This window comes from Mustela putorius, unplaced genomic scaffold (genome assembly GCF_011764305.1).
Source record: "Mustela putorius furo isolate JIRA1106 unplaced genomic scaffold, ASM1176430v1.1 tig00003896_pilon_pilon_pilon, whole genome shotgun sequence".
In the NCBI taxonomy this organism is placed as follows: domain Eukaryota; kingdom Metazoa; phylum Chordata; class Mammalia; order Carnivora; family Mustelidae; genus Mustela; species Mustela putorius.
The window spans coordinates 12,758,004-12,773,166 of record NW_025422045.1 but is presented as its reverse complement, the minus strand read 5'-3'; the positions used below and the strand labels follow the sequence as shown (position 1 = coordinate 12,773,166).

The 15,163-nt window shown below is 40.0% G+C and overlaps 2 protein-coding genes across 2 annotated transcripts; one reads left to right on the top strand and one right to left on the bottom strand.

The window, feature by feature from the left end:
- The first annotated feature begins 2,260 nt into the window (after positions 1–2,260).
- Positions 2,261–3,373, top strand: LOC101670650 (olfactory receptor 1509). The gene has a single exon (XM_004758794.2). It carries the CDS (start codon positions 2,345–2,347, stop codon positions 3,269–3,271), a length of 927 nt encoding a protein of 308 aa, XP_004758851.1. The 5' UTR covers positions 2,261–2,344; the 3' UTR covers positions 3,272–3,373.
- A 3,302-nt stretch (positions 3,374–6,675) lies between these two features.
- Positions 6,676–7,623, bottom strand: LOC101692265 (olfactory receptor 4E1). Its single transcript, XM_004758586.1, has one exon. The coding sequence runs from the start codon at positions 7,621–7,623 to the stop codon at positions 6,676–6,678; it is 948 nt and encodes a 315-aa protein (XP_004758643.1).
- Positions 7,624–15,163: the final 7,540 nt, after the last annotated feature.

Genomic DNA, 15,163 nt, shown 5'->3' with positions numbered 1-15,163 from the left:
TTTCCAGTTTCTTGTTTTGCTAAAAATGCTTCAGTAAACATTTGTCCTTAATTATGGATTCCTTTATTTCTATGAAATACAGCCCTAGAAGTGGGCTTCTTGGTTAGAGTTGGGGCATTAGAATTATGATAGGTGCTACCAGATCATTTTCCAAAAAGGTCTTAATAATATCTACCTCCAGTAGCAGTCTATAAAATGCTCAGTTTCTTATACCTTTGTCAATCTGAAGAGAGACAAAAACATTTTTTTAACGCACTACTGAAGCCGAGAGTCTTTTTATTCATACTTACTTGTCATTTTTGTTTCTTTTTCTGCGACTTGCCCTTTCATACTTTCTTGTCCATATTTAATGGTCATCTGTCCTTTCTTATTGTATCTTAAGAGCCCTTTAAGTAATAAGAATATTATCCTTTTTTTGATCATATATGTTTCAATATTTTTTTTTCTAGTGTTCTATTTGCATTTTGATAATCTGTATGGCACCATATATATTTTAAATTGTTGAGAATGCGTAAACAAGTTTTATCTCCTCTTTTATTCTTCATGAGATTTGAATATTTTTTCATATTGGCAATCCTTTGTCACCTCCATTCCTAAAGGGTGCATGTAATTCTTTTCAGCTTCCACTATATTCATTCAAGCTTCAAAAAAAAAAAAAAAAATCCCATGACTGTTGTCTTAAATAATGCTGTAATTAGTATTTTCTTGCATTTAGCTTTTTGATAGTTTAGATGCTTAGGAGACTCCTGCAAGTGAATAGTTGGATCAAGAATATAAATAATTTTTGTGGTTGTGGTAATTATTTCCTAAACTCTTGTTAGAGTTGTAGGCTAATGAATCAGTATAGAAATTCAGGGACAGGGGTACCTGGGTGTCTCAGGTGGTGAAGTTGCTGACTCTGGATTTTGCTCAGGTCATGACGTCCAGGTTTTAGGATCAAGCCCTGTATCGGGCTCTGCCATGGTGGGGAATCAGCTTGAAGATTCTTTCTCATTCTCCCTCTGCATCTCCCCCCACTCATGTTTTTTTTTCTCTCTCTCTCGTTTGCAAATCTTAAAAAATATTAGGGACAAAATAATTAGTATTTATACAATAATATTTCTTAGAGGACAAATCATAGTATAGAATTTTAAAAGTTAAATTTCTTTTTTTTAAAAAATATTTATTTATTTTTTGAGAGAGAGAGAGAGTGCATGCACATGCTCTAGTTGGGGGAGGGGGAGGGGCAGAGGGAGAGAATCTTCAGGCAGAATCTCCGCTGAGCATGGAGCCCTACTCTAGGCTTGATATCACCACCCTGAGATCACGATGTGAGCCAAAACCAAGAGTCATACACTTAACCGACGGAGACACCCAGGCACCTCCTGTAGTTACTACTTTTTAAGAAGATTGTGATTTAATGAAAAACAGGAAGAAATGTCTTTTTTTTTGTAGTTCAGTACCATAAAATAGTTATGAAAGAATAGTAATAGGATTTGACCCCTGTCATGACCTGAACTGAAGGCAGAGGCTTAACCCACTGAACCACCCAGGTGCTCCTCAGCAAAGTTTTCTTAAAGGTGGGGTAACATGGCAGAAATATAGTAACCGGCTTGCCTGAAGAAAATATGTATGGAAAAAGGAGGATTCCAGACTGGAAAAATAAACATGGATTAGTCTGTTGCAGGCTTTGGATGTACATTTAATTTGTTAGAAAGAAGAGTGAAATGGTGAATGACTGGGGCACCTGGGTGGCTCAGTGTGTTAAGCCTCTGCCTTTGGCTCAGGTCATGATCTCAGGGTCCTGGGATCAAGCCCTGCATCAGGCTCTCTGCTCAGCAGGGAGTCTGCTTTCTCCTCTCTCTGCCTATCTCCACCTACTTGTGATCTCTGTCTGTCAAATCAGTCAATCAATCAATCAATCAATCTTGGGGGAAAATAAAAGAAATGGTGAATGACTTTAGTTGGGAGTCAATTGGGGAAGATTAATTTGGTGTTATCTGTGGGTTAGACTGAAATGAAAAAAGCCAGTTAACTAGTGGCTAAGAGTTTCGGCAACTTATTAATTCTTGTGAGATTCATGTAGCTTATCTGTAAGCCAGGAACAATAATGCCTATGCCATGGTGCAGTTGCTTTTAATAGAATGGTGTATATAAAGTACTGGGAATGGCTCCTGATACATAATGGGTATATTGTACCAATCACTATTAGGTGGTTCTTCTATTTCATATGCCCTGATAATAAACAAACAATTTATATAGGAATGTAGAGTCACTTCAACAAGTTCTAGTCTTGTAATATTAAAGCTAAATTAGCTTTCATGGTTTTTTTCCTTCCCTACAAGGTCCTTTAGAAACTCATTGGATGGATGCTCTAAATCAAACAAGAGTGACTGAATTTGTCTTCTTGGGACTCACTGAGAACTGGGTGCTGGAGATACTACTTTTTGTGACATTCTCCATTGCATATGTACTAACCCTTTTGGGGAACGCTCTCATCATAGTTACTATAGTTTTTACTCTGCATCTTCATACCCCCATGTACTTCTTCCTGAGCAATCTGTCCTTTATTGACCTCTGCCACTCGTCCGTCACGGTGCCCAAGATGCTAGAGGGCTTGCTTTTGGAGAGAAAGACGATTTCCTTTGATAATTGCATTGCACAGCTCTTCTTTCTACATCTGTTTGCTTGTGCTGAGATCTTTCTACTGACCATAATGGCTTATGATCGTTACGTAGCCATCTGTGCTCCGCTGCACTATTCCAGTGTGATGAACATCAGGGTCTGTGTACAGCTTGTCTTTGCTCTCTGGTTGGGGGGTACTGTTCACTCTCTGGTGCAGACCTTCCTGACCACTCGTCTACCTTACTGTGGCCCCAACATTATTGATAGCTACTTCTGCGATGTGCCACCTGTCATCAAGCTGGCGTGTACAGATACATACCTCACAGGAATGCTCATTGTGTCTAATAGTGGAACCATCTCCCTCACCTGTTTCCTGGCTTTGGTTACCTCTTACATAGTCATCCTGGTTTCTCTTAGAAAACAGTCAGCTGAAGGACGCCGGAAAGCCCTGTCTACCTGCTCAGCCCACTTCATGGTGGTTGCCTTCTTCTTTGGACCGTGTATCTTTCTCTACACTCGGCCAGACAGCAGCTTCTCTGTGGACAAGGTGGTATCTGTCTTCTACACGGTGGTCACCCCTTTGCTAAATCCCCTCATTTACACCTTGAGGAATGAGGAGGTAAAAAATGCCATCAAGCATCTCAGACAGAAACAGATTTTTTCATGAAGTCAGGTACATGATTGATTCGGAATCACAAGTGTAATTATGGCCATATATTTAATGAGTCAGTAGAAGTAAAAAACAAAGTCAGTAGGTAGAATGGCACTGTGCAAGGCACGCTTCTTTATAAAGAGGACTTAATGAGTATTACTTCTGTAAGGGAAATAATCATGATGGAACCTAAAGGAAAAAGAATCTGGGGGTTTTTGGGTGGCTCAGTTGGTTAAGTGTCTGCCTTCAGTTCAAGTCATGATCCTGAAGTCTTGGAATGGAGCCCCGAGTCCAGCTCCCTGTTCAGAGGAGAGTCTCCTTCTCCCTCTACCCCTTCCCCGCTCATGCTGTCTCTCACTCTTTCAAATAAATAAATAAAATCTTAAAAAATAAAGAATCTAGGAAACTTTAAAGAAGGATTCTGGTTTCTCTAGTAAGAGAACATAATTTGGGGCATGGACTGAGTTTCAAGAACAGTTAGTTGTGAGAGAACATATTTTTTTTATTTGTGGATTCTGTGGGTTATTGCCTCTGGGAGGCAATGTATCACACTTATATTCTATAAATTAAAGTGCTTTTAATCTTGCTTTCAAATATAGATTCAAGGTGTTTACTTAAGCCATCACTGATTTATAGTGAATTAAATTGTTACTTTGAAAGTGATTCTCTCCTTATTCCTGAATCTATTTTGTATGTTTCATAATACTTTGATAAAATCAAGGTAGAGATATATAAAGAACTTACTTTAAAATAAACTTTATTGATGTAAAATTTAGTTACATAAAATGCATGTGTTTTAATTAGACAATCTGAGAAATTTTGACGAAGGTATATATACACCCACGTAACCATTTCTTCAGCACGATATAGGACATTTCCATCACCCCAGGGAGTTTCTTTGGTCCTTTCCCAGCCAATTCCTCTATCTTCACCCAAGCATTCATGGATCTGATTTTTGTCACCATGAATTAGATTGTCTTTCTTAGAGCTTCTTATAAATTGAATCATACAATATGAACTTTTCAGTACCTGACTTCTTTAGTTCTGCATGCTATTTCTGATATGAACCAATGTCTTGTGGGTATGAGCAGTTTGTTTCTTCGTATTGTTGAAACTATCTCATGGTATGGGTATACCACACTTGCTGATTCAGTCATTTACTGATGGGTATTTGGGTGTTTTCTATTTTTGACAGTTATGAATAAAATAGATATAAATGCTTACTAATAGGTTATTTTGACTACATGACTTCATTTCTCCTGGGTAAATATCTAGGAGTAGAATTTTTGGATCACATAGCAAGTGTATGTTTAGCTTGTAAAACTAAAAGACTGGTTTTCAACGTGGTTGTATTATTTTTTTTTGAAGTTATTTATATTTATGTAAACTCTGCCTCTGCTTTGGGGTTTAAACTCATGACCCTGAGATGCAGAGTCTCATGCTTCCCTGATTGAACCAGCCAGGCGCCCCCCAAAGTGGTTGTATGATTTTATACTCTCATCAGTAGTATGAGTTTAACATCCAATAATTGGTATTGTCAGTACTTAATTTTAGGTCTTCTAGTGAGTGTGTGGTTTACTCTTCATTTTCCTAATTAGTGATGATGCTGAGAATCTTTTAATTAGTTTATTATCCTTTCATAGAGCTTGTGTTGTGATGTGTCCAAGTGTTTTGCTCATTTATTATGATTGGTTTTTGTCTTCTTGTCACTGTGTAGTAAGAGTAAACAAAGTATTCTTTGTATATTCTGGATACAAAATTGGACAGATGGCTTGGCAATATTTCTCCTCGTGGGGGGGCTTGTAGTTTTATTTTCTGAATTACATATTTTGAAGAAAAAAAGTTTGTATTTTGATTAAGTCTTATTTATCATTCTTTTAAGATTGATGCCTTTGTGTTGTAAGAGATCTTCACCTACCCTGAAGTCTCAAAGATTTTTTCCTGTTTTAGAAATTTTACAGTTCAGCTTTAAATTTTAAGTTCATGATCCATTTTAAATTTAGTTTGATATATGGAGATTAATGTTTCCCATCTACCTAGATGATTCAGTACCATTTAAAAAGACTTTCTTCCCTTTGTGTTATCTTGACACCTTTTTTAAGTCCGTTGACCCTTGAGAGAATGTGAAAGTATTCTTTTTACCTCTTCACTGTCACCTCTCATCATTCTCTGCCTTAGGGTCTAAGCTGTAACCACACTACACTTTCTCTCCTTGGACCAAGCCAAGGTCTTTCCCAATACCTGCTATTTCCTCTGCCTAGAATCTTCATCACCCTTCCTTTCTCATGTGTGTCTCCTTTTCATCTTTCAGTGTCATTTGTCAGAGAGACCCTTCTTGCCTACCCACTCTGAAGACAGTCTTTTCCAAAACTCTCTATTAGCATTCAATGCGTTTTTTTCCCACAGATTTTGTTATGATCTGTAATTAAAATGTATTTGCTTATATTTTTGTTTCCTATTTTCACTAGACTCAACTGCATGAAGGGGGGACCTTTTTTTTTTTTTTTTTTTTTTGGTGATTGTAAGCCTGGTCCTTAGCACATAATAGGTGCTTGGTAAAAACTGGTCAAATGAATAATAAGATACCCCCATTTCATTGCTCTGGTGGCAGATTTTCCTGGACAAGGATATCAGTGTTTTCAATGACTCAAAGTCTTCTTTCTACATCACTGAAGTCATAAGCCAACTCAATTGGTCTGAGTCACCAGTGTTTGCTGAGCCATTTAGGCAAGCATCTGAGTGACTGATGTAGTCAAGTGCTGCCCAGCAATCAGAAGATTCATTTAAATGTTAGTTATCACCCTAAGACAACAGCAGGGAGATGCGGCATGGTGTAATGAAAATAGCATGAGGGGGCACCTGGGTGGCTCAGTGGGTTAAGCCTCTGCCTTCAGCTCGGGTCATGATCCCAAGGTCCTGGGAGGGATCCCTGCATCGGGCTCTCTGCTCAGCAGGGACCCTGCTTCTCTCCGCATTACCCGCCCCCCACCCCCGCCTGCCTCTTTACCTACTTGCAATCTCTGTCTGTCAAATAAATAAATAAAATCTTAAAAAAAAATACCTGTTAGAAAGTAGCATGAGTTCGTGTTGATACACTTGGCTTAATAGCCTGCTTCTAGTATTTCCTAGCTAGGTGACCTTGGGCATGCTGTTGGCTCTCTTTGAGCTTTGGTTCCATCATTGCTGATAAGCATAATACCTAGCTCACAAGTGGCTGTGAGAGTGGAGTAAAGGTAGAGTGCCTAGAACGGTTTCTAGCAAATGGAAGATCCTAAAAATCATAGCTACTGATATGATTGTCAAATATTGGACCAGAAGACAATTTATAAGGTGTATATCCTGATAAATGTTAGGTAACTTGTTCTTTGCAAGACATTTCTTCGATGTGGAGCACCAGGACTCTAAGAGCTTAGACATTGTCATTTTTTACCTCTCCTCTCCACCCTCCCCATGAACTTGTTCAAGGCATTCTTCATGTCTTCATTCCTAAGAGTATAGATGATGGGATTTAGCAGGGGTGTAACTGCAGTGAAAAACACAGACACCACCTTGTCCTCTGGGAGGCTGGTGGATGGACGGGAATATATAAAGATGCAGTGTCCCAGGAAGAGTGTGACGACGGTGAGGTGGGCTGCACAGGTGGATAAGGCTTTCCGCCTGCCTTCGGAGATCTGCTGCCTCAGGCTTACCAGGATGACCGCATAGGACACCACGAGGACCACGAAACAGACCACAGAGATGAGCCCACTGTTAGAGACAATGAGGATTTCAATAATGTGGGTATCTGTGCAGGCCAGTTTTATCACCTGAGGCACATCGCAGAAGAAGCTGTCAATCTCATCAGGACCACAGTAGGGCAGCTTGATGGTGAGGGAGGTTAGTGATATGGAGTGGATGGTGCCTCCTGTCCAGAGGGCCACAGCCAGTAACACACATACTTTCCAGTTCATCACTGTCATGTACTGCAGGGGTTTGCAAATGGCCACGTACCGATCATAGGCCATGACAGTGAGGAGAAAGATCTCGGTGCAGGCAAAGAGGTGCAGGAAAAACATCTGGGTGACACAGGCCTCAAAGGAGATGAGCTTCTCTTCTGACCATGTATCTATCAGCATCTTGGGGACAGTGACCGTGGAGTGACAGACATCAATAAAAGACAGGTTACTGAGGAAAAAATACATAGGAGTATGGAGCCGGCGGTCATAGATAATAGTTATGACAATGAGGATGTTCCCAATCAGTGTCAGGATGTAGAAAGTGAGGAACACGGCAAACACAGCCATCTGCACCTTCTGATTTACAGATAAACCTCTAAGCCGAATGTATGTCACAGAAGTGGTTTGATTGAGTAGATCTGCCTCTTCCATTCTCTTTGTTGGACACTATGTCAAGAGTTAGGAAAAAAATAACACTTAGCACCTGCATCAATCATTTGGTCACTTAATTTCTCCTGTTTTTGCTTTTCCTTCCATCTAGAACTTATGATCCAGTATCTTATTTTAAAAACCCCATTCAGGGGCACCTGGGTGGCTCAGTGGGTTAAAGCCTCCGCCTTAGGCTCAGGTCATGAGCTCAGGGTTCTGGATCGAGCCCCACATCGGGCTCTCTGCTCAGAGGGGAGCCTGTTTCCCTTTTTCTCTCTCTGCTTGCCTCTGCCTGTGATCTCTGTCTGTCAAATAAATAAATAAATACCCCATTCAGGGGACACCTGGGTGGGTCAGTTGGTTGAGCGCTGTCTTTGGCTTGGGTCATGGTCCCAGGATCTGGTGATTGAGTCCTGCATCGAGCTTCTTGCTCAGCAGGGAGCCTACTTTTCTTTCTGCCTCTCTCTGCCACTTTGCCTGCTTGTACTCTCTCTCTCTCTGACAAATAAATAAATAGATAGGTAAAATCTTAAAAAAAAAAACCCACTGAGCATCTTAAATCATGCTGGACACACAGTAGGCACCACACACACATTTTTGGAATAATAGTGCAGGAACCATGATTCACTAAGAGATCTAAGGCAGCCTTGGAGAGGGGAGTGCTTATATTTAGTCATAAATCTTTAGGGGAGAAAAAAATGAAGATTTTTCTACTCCAAGCCAGTAACAGTTTCCAAGTTGTACAAATCCTGGCCTTGAGCACACTTTTCTCTATTGCCTGTTGATTGCATTTTTCACTTGGCTAAACCACTTCCACCCCTGCAGTGAAAAGCAGAGGCCTTCCCCCAAGCTGCCGGGAACAGGCAGTGTGGCTGGGGTATGTTTGAAACATTTCTTTAGATCTGGCAAGGGAAACTGGCTTCTGCTCCCGCTCATCCTGCTGGTGCAGATCAAGATCCAGGCCAAAGAACCTCCCTGTCCTGACTGGGTTATCCTCAGCTCTTCGTAAAGTCCAATTCTGTTGTCTTGCCCACAAGTCAAACAAGAGTGGTCCTTTTCTTTTAAATTAGCTTCCCTTTGACCCAGGCCCCACTGTTTAAAAAAATTATTTTATTTTATTTTATTCACCGGGTGCTCATCATGACAGGTGCACTCCTAAATCCCCATCACCTGTTTCTCCCATCCTCCCCACCTCTCCTCTGGTGACCATCAGTATATTCTCTATAGTTAAATCTGTTTCTTCGTTTGTCTCCCCCCACCTCCTCTTTTCCCACTGTGTTTGATCTTGTGGGGCACCTGGGTGGTTTGTTTTGTTTCTTAAATTCCATGTATGAGTAAAATCATTTGGTGCTTTCTTTCTCTGACTGACTTACTAGCTCCATCCATGTTGTTGCATATGGCAAGATTTCATTCTTTTTCATGGCAGAGTAACATTCCATCGTGTATATATGCACCATATCTTCTTTATCCATTCATCAGTCAGTGCATGCTTGGGCTGCTTTTGTATCTTGGCTGTTGTAAATAATGCTACAACAAACCTAGGGGTGCGTATATCCCTTTGAATTTGTGCTTTTGTCTTCTTTGGGTAAATGCTCAGTTATGTAATCACTGGATTGTAGGGCAGTCCTCTTTTTAGTTTTCTGAGGAACTTCCATACTGTTTTCCATAGTGGCTATACCAGTTGCCACAATGCAAGAGGGTTCTCACTATTTTTTATAAGAAATGTATTTATTATTATCATCATATTTTTTTAGATTTTATTTATTAGAGAGAGAGAGATTGAGAGAGTGAGTGCGAGAAGGGGCAGAAGGAGAAGCAGACTCAGGACCGACTGGGACTTGATTCCAGGATCCTGAGCTGAAGGCAGATGCTTACCTGACTGAACCACCCAGGTGCCCCACAAGATCTTAGCTCTTAGAAAGATCTGAGAGCTATCCTCATCTTTTTTTTTTTTTTTTCATTTTATAAGTAGAGAAAATGAGGAACAGAGAAGTAAAGCAACAGGCCCAAGTTCCCAGAGAATTGCAATAATAGCTGTATCTGGAAGCTCAGGCCTTGTGATTCCTGGCCCATGCTCTCTCTGCCATCACTTTGACCTGAATCATTTATGTGATGATAGGCATAATAAGGGCTAAGTGGAATGTGTCTTGGTGACCTGTCTCTTCCTCTGCTAGGTTTCCCTGCCAGCCTGATTGGGTATCTACGGGGAGTGTCTCTTGTCTCGCTTGTCTTCATGCCACTGCCTGGATGCACAGTCTTCTAGGGGTGCCCACCCATATAAGCCGCCCTCTTGGTTTCTTGGGTCCTATCATCCTGTGCTACCTTCTTCCCATCACAGATCACTACTAGAGCTTTCCCTCATTCTTCAAGGTCAGGCTGTCTTGCAGACAAAAGAATCGACTCCACATTGCTTATGAAAAGGAAATAGAGAACTCTTTCCCTTCTGCTTCTAGTTACCTCATTCTTCTCTAGTATTTCCTATTACTCATCATGCTGGTCTTCTGCTGACAGTGGCCCTTTTGACAGTCTGAATCAATAGAGGGAAGAATAAGGTAGTGTCAAATTAGGAAACTAGCAAAGTAGAGTCATGTGAAAAGAAGGTATTTCTGTTGCAGAAGTCTTTCAGTGAACATTTGAATTAAACTCATGGTGTCTAGAACTTAGATTAGTATTTATTGTAGTATCTTAATATAGTTATAGATTATCTTTATTATTTAGAAATTTTTCTTATTCACTTAAAGCTTCTATTCTAGAAAACTAATTTTATGTTTTTCAAGATTTGTTTAATTTTAGAGAGAGAGTGTGGGGGGGAGGGGAGAGACAGAGGGAGGAGGAGAGCAAATCTTAAGCAGTCTCCACACCTAGCACAGAACCTGAAATGGGACTTGATCTCACGATCCTGAGATCAAGACCTGAGCTGAAACCGAGAGTTGGATGCTCAACCAATGGAGCTATCCAGAAATCTATTTTTTTATATTCATTTGTTTGCCAGAGAGAGAGCAAGAGAGAGAGAAGGTGAGAGAGCGCAAGCAGGTGGAGTGGTAGGCAGAGGAAGAAACAGGCTCCCTACTGAGCAGGGAGCTTGATGTGAGACTTCATCCCAGGACTCTGAGATCATGACCTGAGCTGAAGGCAGAGGCTTAACTAACTAAACCACCCAGGCGTCCCTCCAGAAATCTATTTTGAATGTTGAATGATTTATATCTGTTATCTTTTCAATTTAGTAAGTTCCAAAATGGTGATTACAAAATTGAAAACTGAGGAACTGAGCAAGAATGGAGCCAGGGGTTTATTTTAAATCAATGCTGTGTTCCAAGGTTCATTGTTTATGTACCACACCCAGTGCTCCATGCACCTTAATATCCTTAATACACATTTTATAGTGACTAACATAACACAATAAAATAAAATAACTAAATTTAAAAAAAATAATAAAAAAGGGGGGAAATCAATCTGCAGATTTTCACCTGCGCACACAGGAAAGGCTGTGCAGATGGAGAACTATGTCTGAAATGAAGACTTGTGTTCCATCATCATCACTTTTTTTTTCCTGTTTCTTTGGAGCTGCAGGAAAAAATCTTTTGAGAAATGGAGATGTGCCCAACTGCAGTAGAAATTTGATGTCAGTTTATGTTGAGAATACTGTGCACAAAAAGAAAATCTAATGTCTGTGGCATACATTTCAGAAAGATGGAGGAAAATAATTAAGAGCAAAAACAGAATAAAACAAAATGTCTATAAAACTCACCCTGGGTTGTTTCCGATGCTCCCAGCCCCTCCAAAGAGAATTGAATTGTCACGGTCTGGTAGTTTCAATGTTAAGTTTGATAGTGAAATGATTTCCAGTAGAACTAACTAATCAGACAAATTTAATGTTGGACAAAGCAAATAACCCTATTTACCTTGATTTTTCCATCAGGATGGCCAGAGTACTCAAAGTTTCTTTGGGCTTGTTCGGTTTTTGGTGATAAGTCACAGTAAATATATTTGGTGATGTTTTACCAGAAGTGATTCAGGATTTCTGCAAATATATTACACCTTAGCACCTATATTATTATCATAGTTTTCAATAAGTAGAGCATGTAACTCTGCCCTGAGGTTTTCTGTAATTGGTTTCCAGTCAACTGGTTTCCAGTCTATGAGGTGTAAGAATGGTATATTTTTTGTACTTTTTTGGATAGTATTGGCAAAGAATGATTCAAAGTTGCTACCAACCACTTTTGCAGGCCATGCTAGTTTTACCAGGAGACTTGTAAACAGACTTGACTTGATGGTTCAGAACCAGTGTGATGGAGGCATTCTCTTTCCTTGGCAGCACACTGTCTAGGTGTAAGTTTTATATTGCTAGCTTCAGAAGGATTATTCTACCAAGTGCTGAAAGGAAATCTGTACAAAAAGAAAGCAGCTGGGCCTGGCAGCTGTAGTGTTGGTGTTTTTTAAACCTGGATTATATAGGTTTTATGTCCTTGGGACTTTTAAGTAATGACATCAGCTTGCCTTAGTCATTAGTTAGAAAAAGTCAGTTCTGTAGGGACTAAAGTTACAGACTTTGAAATCGTCACTAAGGGAATTTAATGGGAAAGCAGGTCTTCCAAATGTAAATCTCTACGATGTATTTATACATGATTAAATGAACTACCACTTAGTGATTGCTTGTTCTGTGCTAAGTATTAGGTTATTAGGTGAGGGGCTTTCATGTTTTCTTATTTAATCCATGTAAAAACACAGAGATGAGGGATTAGCCATGGACTTAAGATTTTAATCAGCTCTCTGCCAGAGGGGTCAAGTGTTTGGACTTTTGAGTCAGATTGTCTGAGTGCAAATTCCAACATCCTGGATGTGTAAATTTGGACAAGTTATTTAGCCTCTCTTGGCCCTAACCTTTCATCCATAAGCCATAGATAACAATGGTATTTTTTTTCTTACAACTCTTGGAATCTTTGCCAAGCATGTGGCACTTGGTGAATATGTTGCTTAAGTTAATATAGTTATTGGAGTTGAGGGAAATTGGAAGGGGAGGTGAACCATGAGAGACTATGGACTCTGAAAAACAGCCTGAGGGTTTTGAAAGGGCAGGAAATGGGAGGTTGGGGGAGCCAGGTGGTGGGTATTAGAGAGGGCACGATTGCATGGAGCACTGTGTGTGGTGCAAAAACAATAAATACTGTTATGCTGAAAAGAAATAAAGAAAAAGTTAATATAGTTATGCAATATGCAATTCAAGCAATCAAACAAAAAAGCCACCCCCCCACCCAGTAACAACCAGCTCTTTGGGATCAATATTCATTGTTTTGTATACAGTGAAAATCTAGAACCTCTTTCTCTAGTTACCCTTTGGCTTTCTCTGTTTAGATATAAGAGCTTGGTAGTTTGAACTGGTGAAAGAAGAACCCAAAGTAGAAGAATACAGATCATTCTTTGAGTTTTTCTTTTAAGTTTTATTTCTTCAAGTAAACTCTACACCTAACATGGGGCTCAAACTCACCTCCCTGAGATCAAGAACTACACACTCCTCCTATTGGGCCAGTCAGGTGCCCCTATACTTTGAGTTTAACTTTCAAGATTGAATAGTTTTGTGGGATGATTGGGATATATGAAATCAAGGGTGTGGAGTTAGAAGGAAGCCTTGTAGCTGACTCTTCATGAAAGAGTGTGCAGAAGAGAAGATGGTAGTAGGGGAAAGTATCAGAAATTACGAAAAAGTCTTACTTCTAAGGACTTGTGGCTTGGGCTCCTTTCCCCCAGTTTTCTTGTTGCATTTATTACCATTGATAAGAGGGGAGACTTGATAGCATTGAAAAACTCAGAGCTTCCAGAACTTACAGATATTGCTACTTGGTCATTGTGGAGCTTGTGTTATATAGTCACGTTGGCAATGAGGGTATGCATCAAGAAGAGGGATATACTGACTGTAGTCATTCTCAGGTATTTTTGGAATTGAGATCCTTTATCATGGGCATAATATACCAAGGATAATAAAGAAAAGGATGTTCAGTTGATTATAGGGCAATTACTATTGCCACTGTCACTGATTAGATGAAGGTGGTTAAATTAATTTTTGACCTAACCTACAGTTTTTGTATTTTCCCCCTTCTTCTTGGTAACCCTCTCTCACTGGGCCACTGCTTTCCTCTCTGACTATATATAGACTGCCACTTAAATGTCCCATTCAGCCTCTTCCTCCCCAGAAATCCCTCATGCACTGAAATTGTGTGTTCCCCTTTTCTCTGCAGAATAAATGAGAACAATTGTTTACACTGGCACTTGAGAGCTTGCAAAGCTGTCTCTCACTCATTAATTTATTTGATCTTTACAATATCCCTGTGAGGTGGGAGCATTATAGAAAAATTGGACTTGGCATTGAGTGATTTTCACAGAGTTTATATGTTAGGTGAGCAATTGAACTAGATCTTTTGCTACTGATTCTGATATTTAGTCTATTACTTCACTTGGATGCTGTGCTTCAGGGAGAAGCAACACTTAAAAGACTTGCTTGTTGAATCATATAGAAATTTTTCACCGGTGTTGGGATAGGTAAATTTCTGGTGTTTTTTTTTTTTTTAAGATTTTATTTATTTATTTGACAGAGAGAAATCACAAGTAGATGGAGAGGCAGGCAGAGAGAGAGAGAGCGAAGCAGGCTCCCCGCCGAGCAGAGAGCCCGATGCGGGACTCGATCCCAGGACCCCGGGATCATGACCCGAGCCGAAGGCAGCGGCTTAACCCACTGAGCCACCCAGGCGCCCCAATTTCTGGTGTTTTTATCAAAAAAAATTATTTAGTTTTTTGGGGAGAGAGTGTACAAGTGAGCATGAGGGGGGAGAGGAGTAAAGAGATATGGAGAGGGACAAGCAGACCCCTCACTGAGCAGGGAGCCCCTGACTCAGGGCTTGTCAGGGGGCTGGATCCCAGAACCCTGGGATCATGACCTGAACCAAAGGCAGATGCTTAATCAACTGAACCACTGAGGGGCCCCATATTTTGTTATCTTTTGGTTCTCCTGACTCTTTGCTTCTTCCAGTTTCATTCTCTCCATTCCAAAAGATCAAAGTGCCATGCTCCTCCCTTATGAAAGGTCACTGACTCTCTGTTAAAAGCAATCAATAAATGGTCTAAATCTAGGGCGTGTTCAATATCATACTTACTGTAGTATCAGATAAAAAGATCCATGAGAATCACGATTTGTTTCTATAAAGAATTTACAGTACAGTGAATTAAGATGACTTCTACTTTAAGAATTTGAAGAAACCCACTGGAAAATCTTTGAAGTGGTGCTACAAAGGAAATAGTCAACAAGGCTAGTTAATAGGCAACACACAGAATGGGAGAAGATATTTGCAAATGACATTATAGATAAAGGGCTGGTATCCAAAATCTATAAAGACCTCCTCTAAATCCACACCCCCAAAAATAATCAAGTCAAAAAATGGACAGATGACATGAACAGACATTTATTCAAAGAAGACATACAAATGGCTAACAGACACATGAAAAAATGTTCAACATCATTAGCCATCAGGGAAATTCAAATCAAAACCACATT

Excerpts from the sequence above, each read along its gene's own strand:
- LOC101670650 (XM_004758794.2), top strand. The coding sequence starts at position 2,345 with ATGGATGCTCTAAATCAAACAAGAGTGACTGAATTTGTCTTCTTGGGA.
- LOC101692265 (XM_004758586.1), bottom strand. The coding sequence starts at position 7,623 with ATGGAAGAGGCAGATCTACTCAATCAAACCACTTCTGTGACATACATT.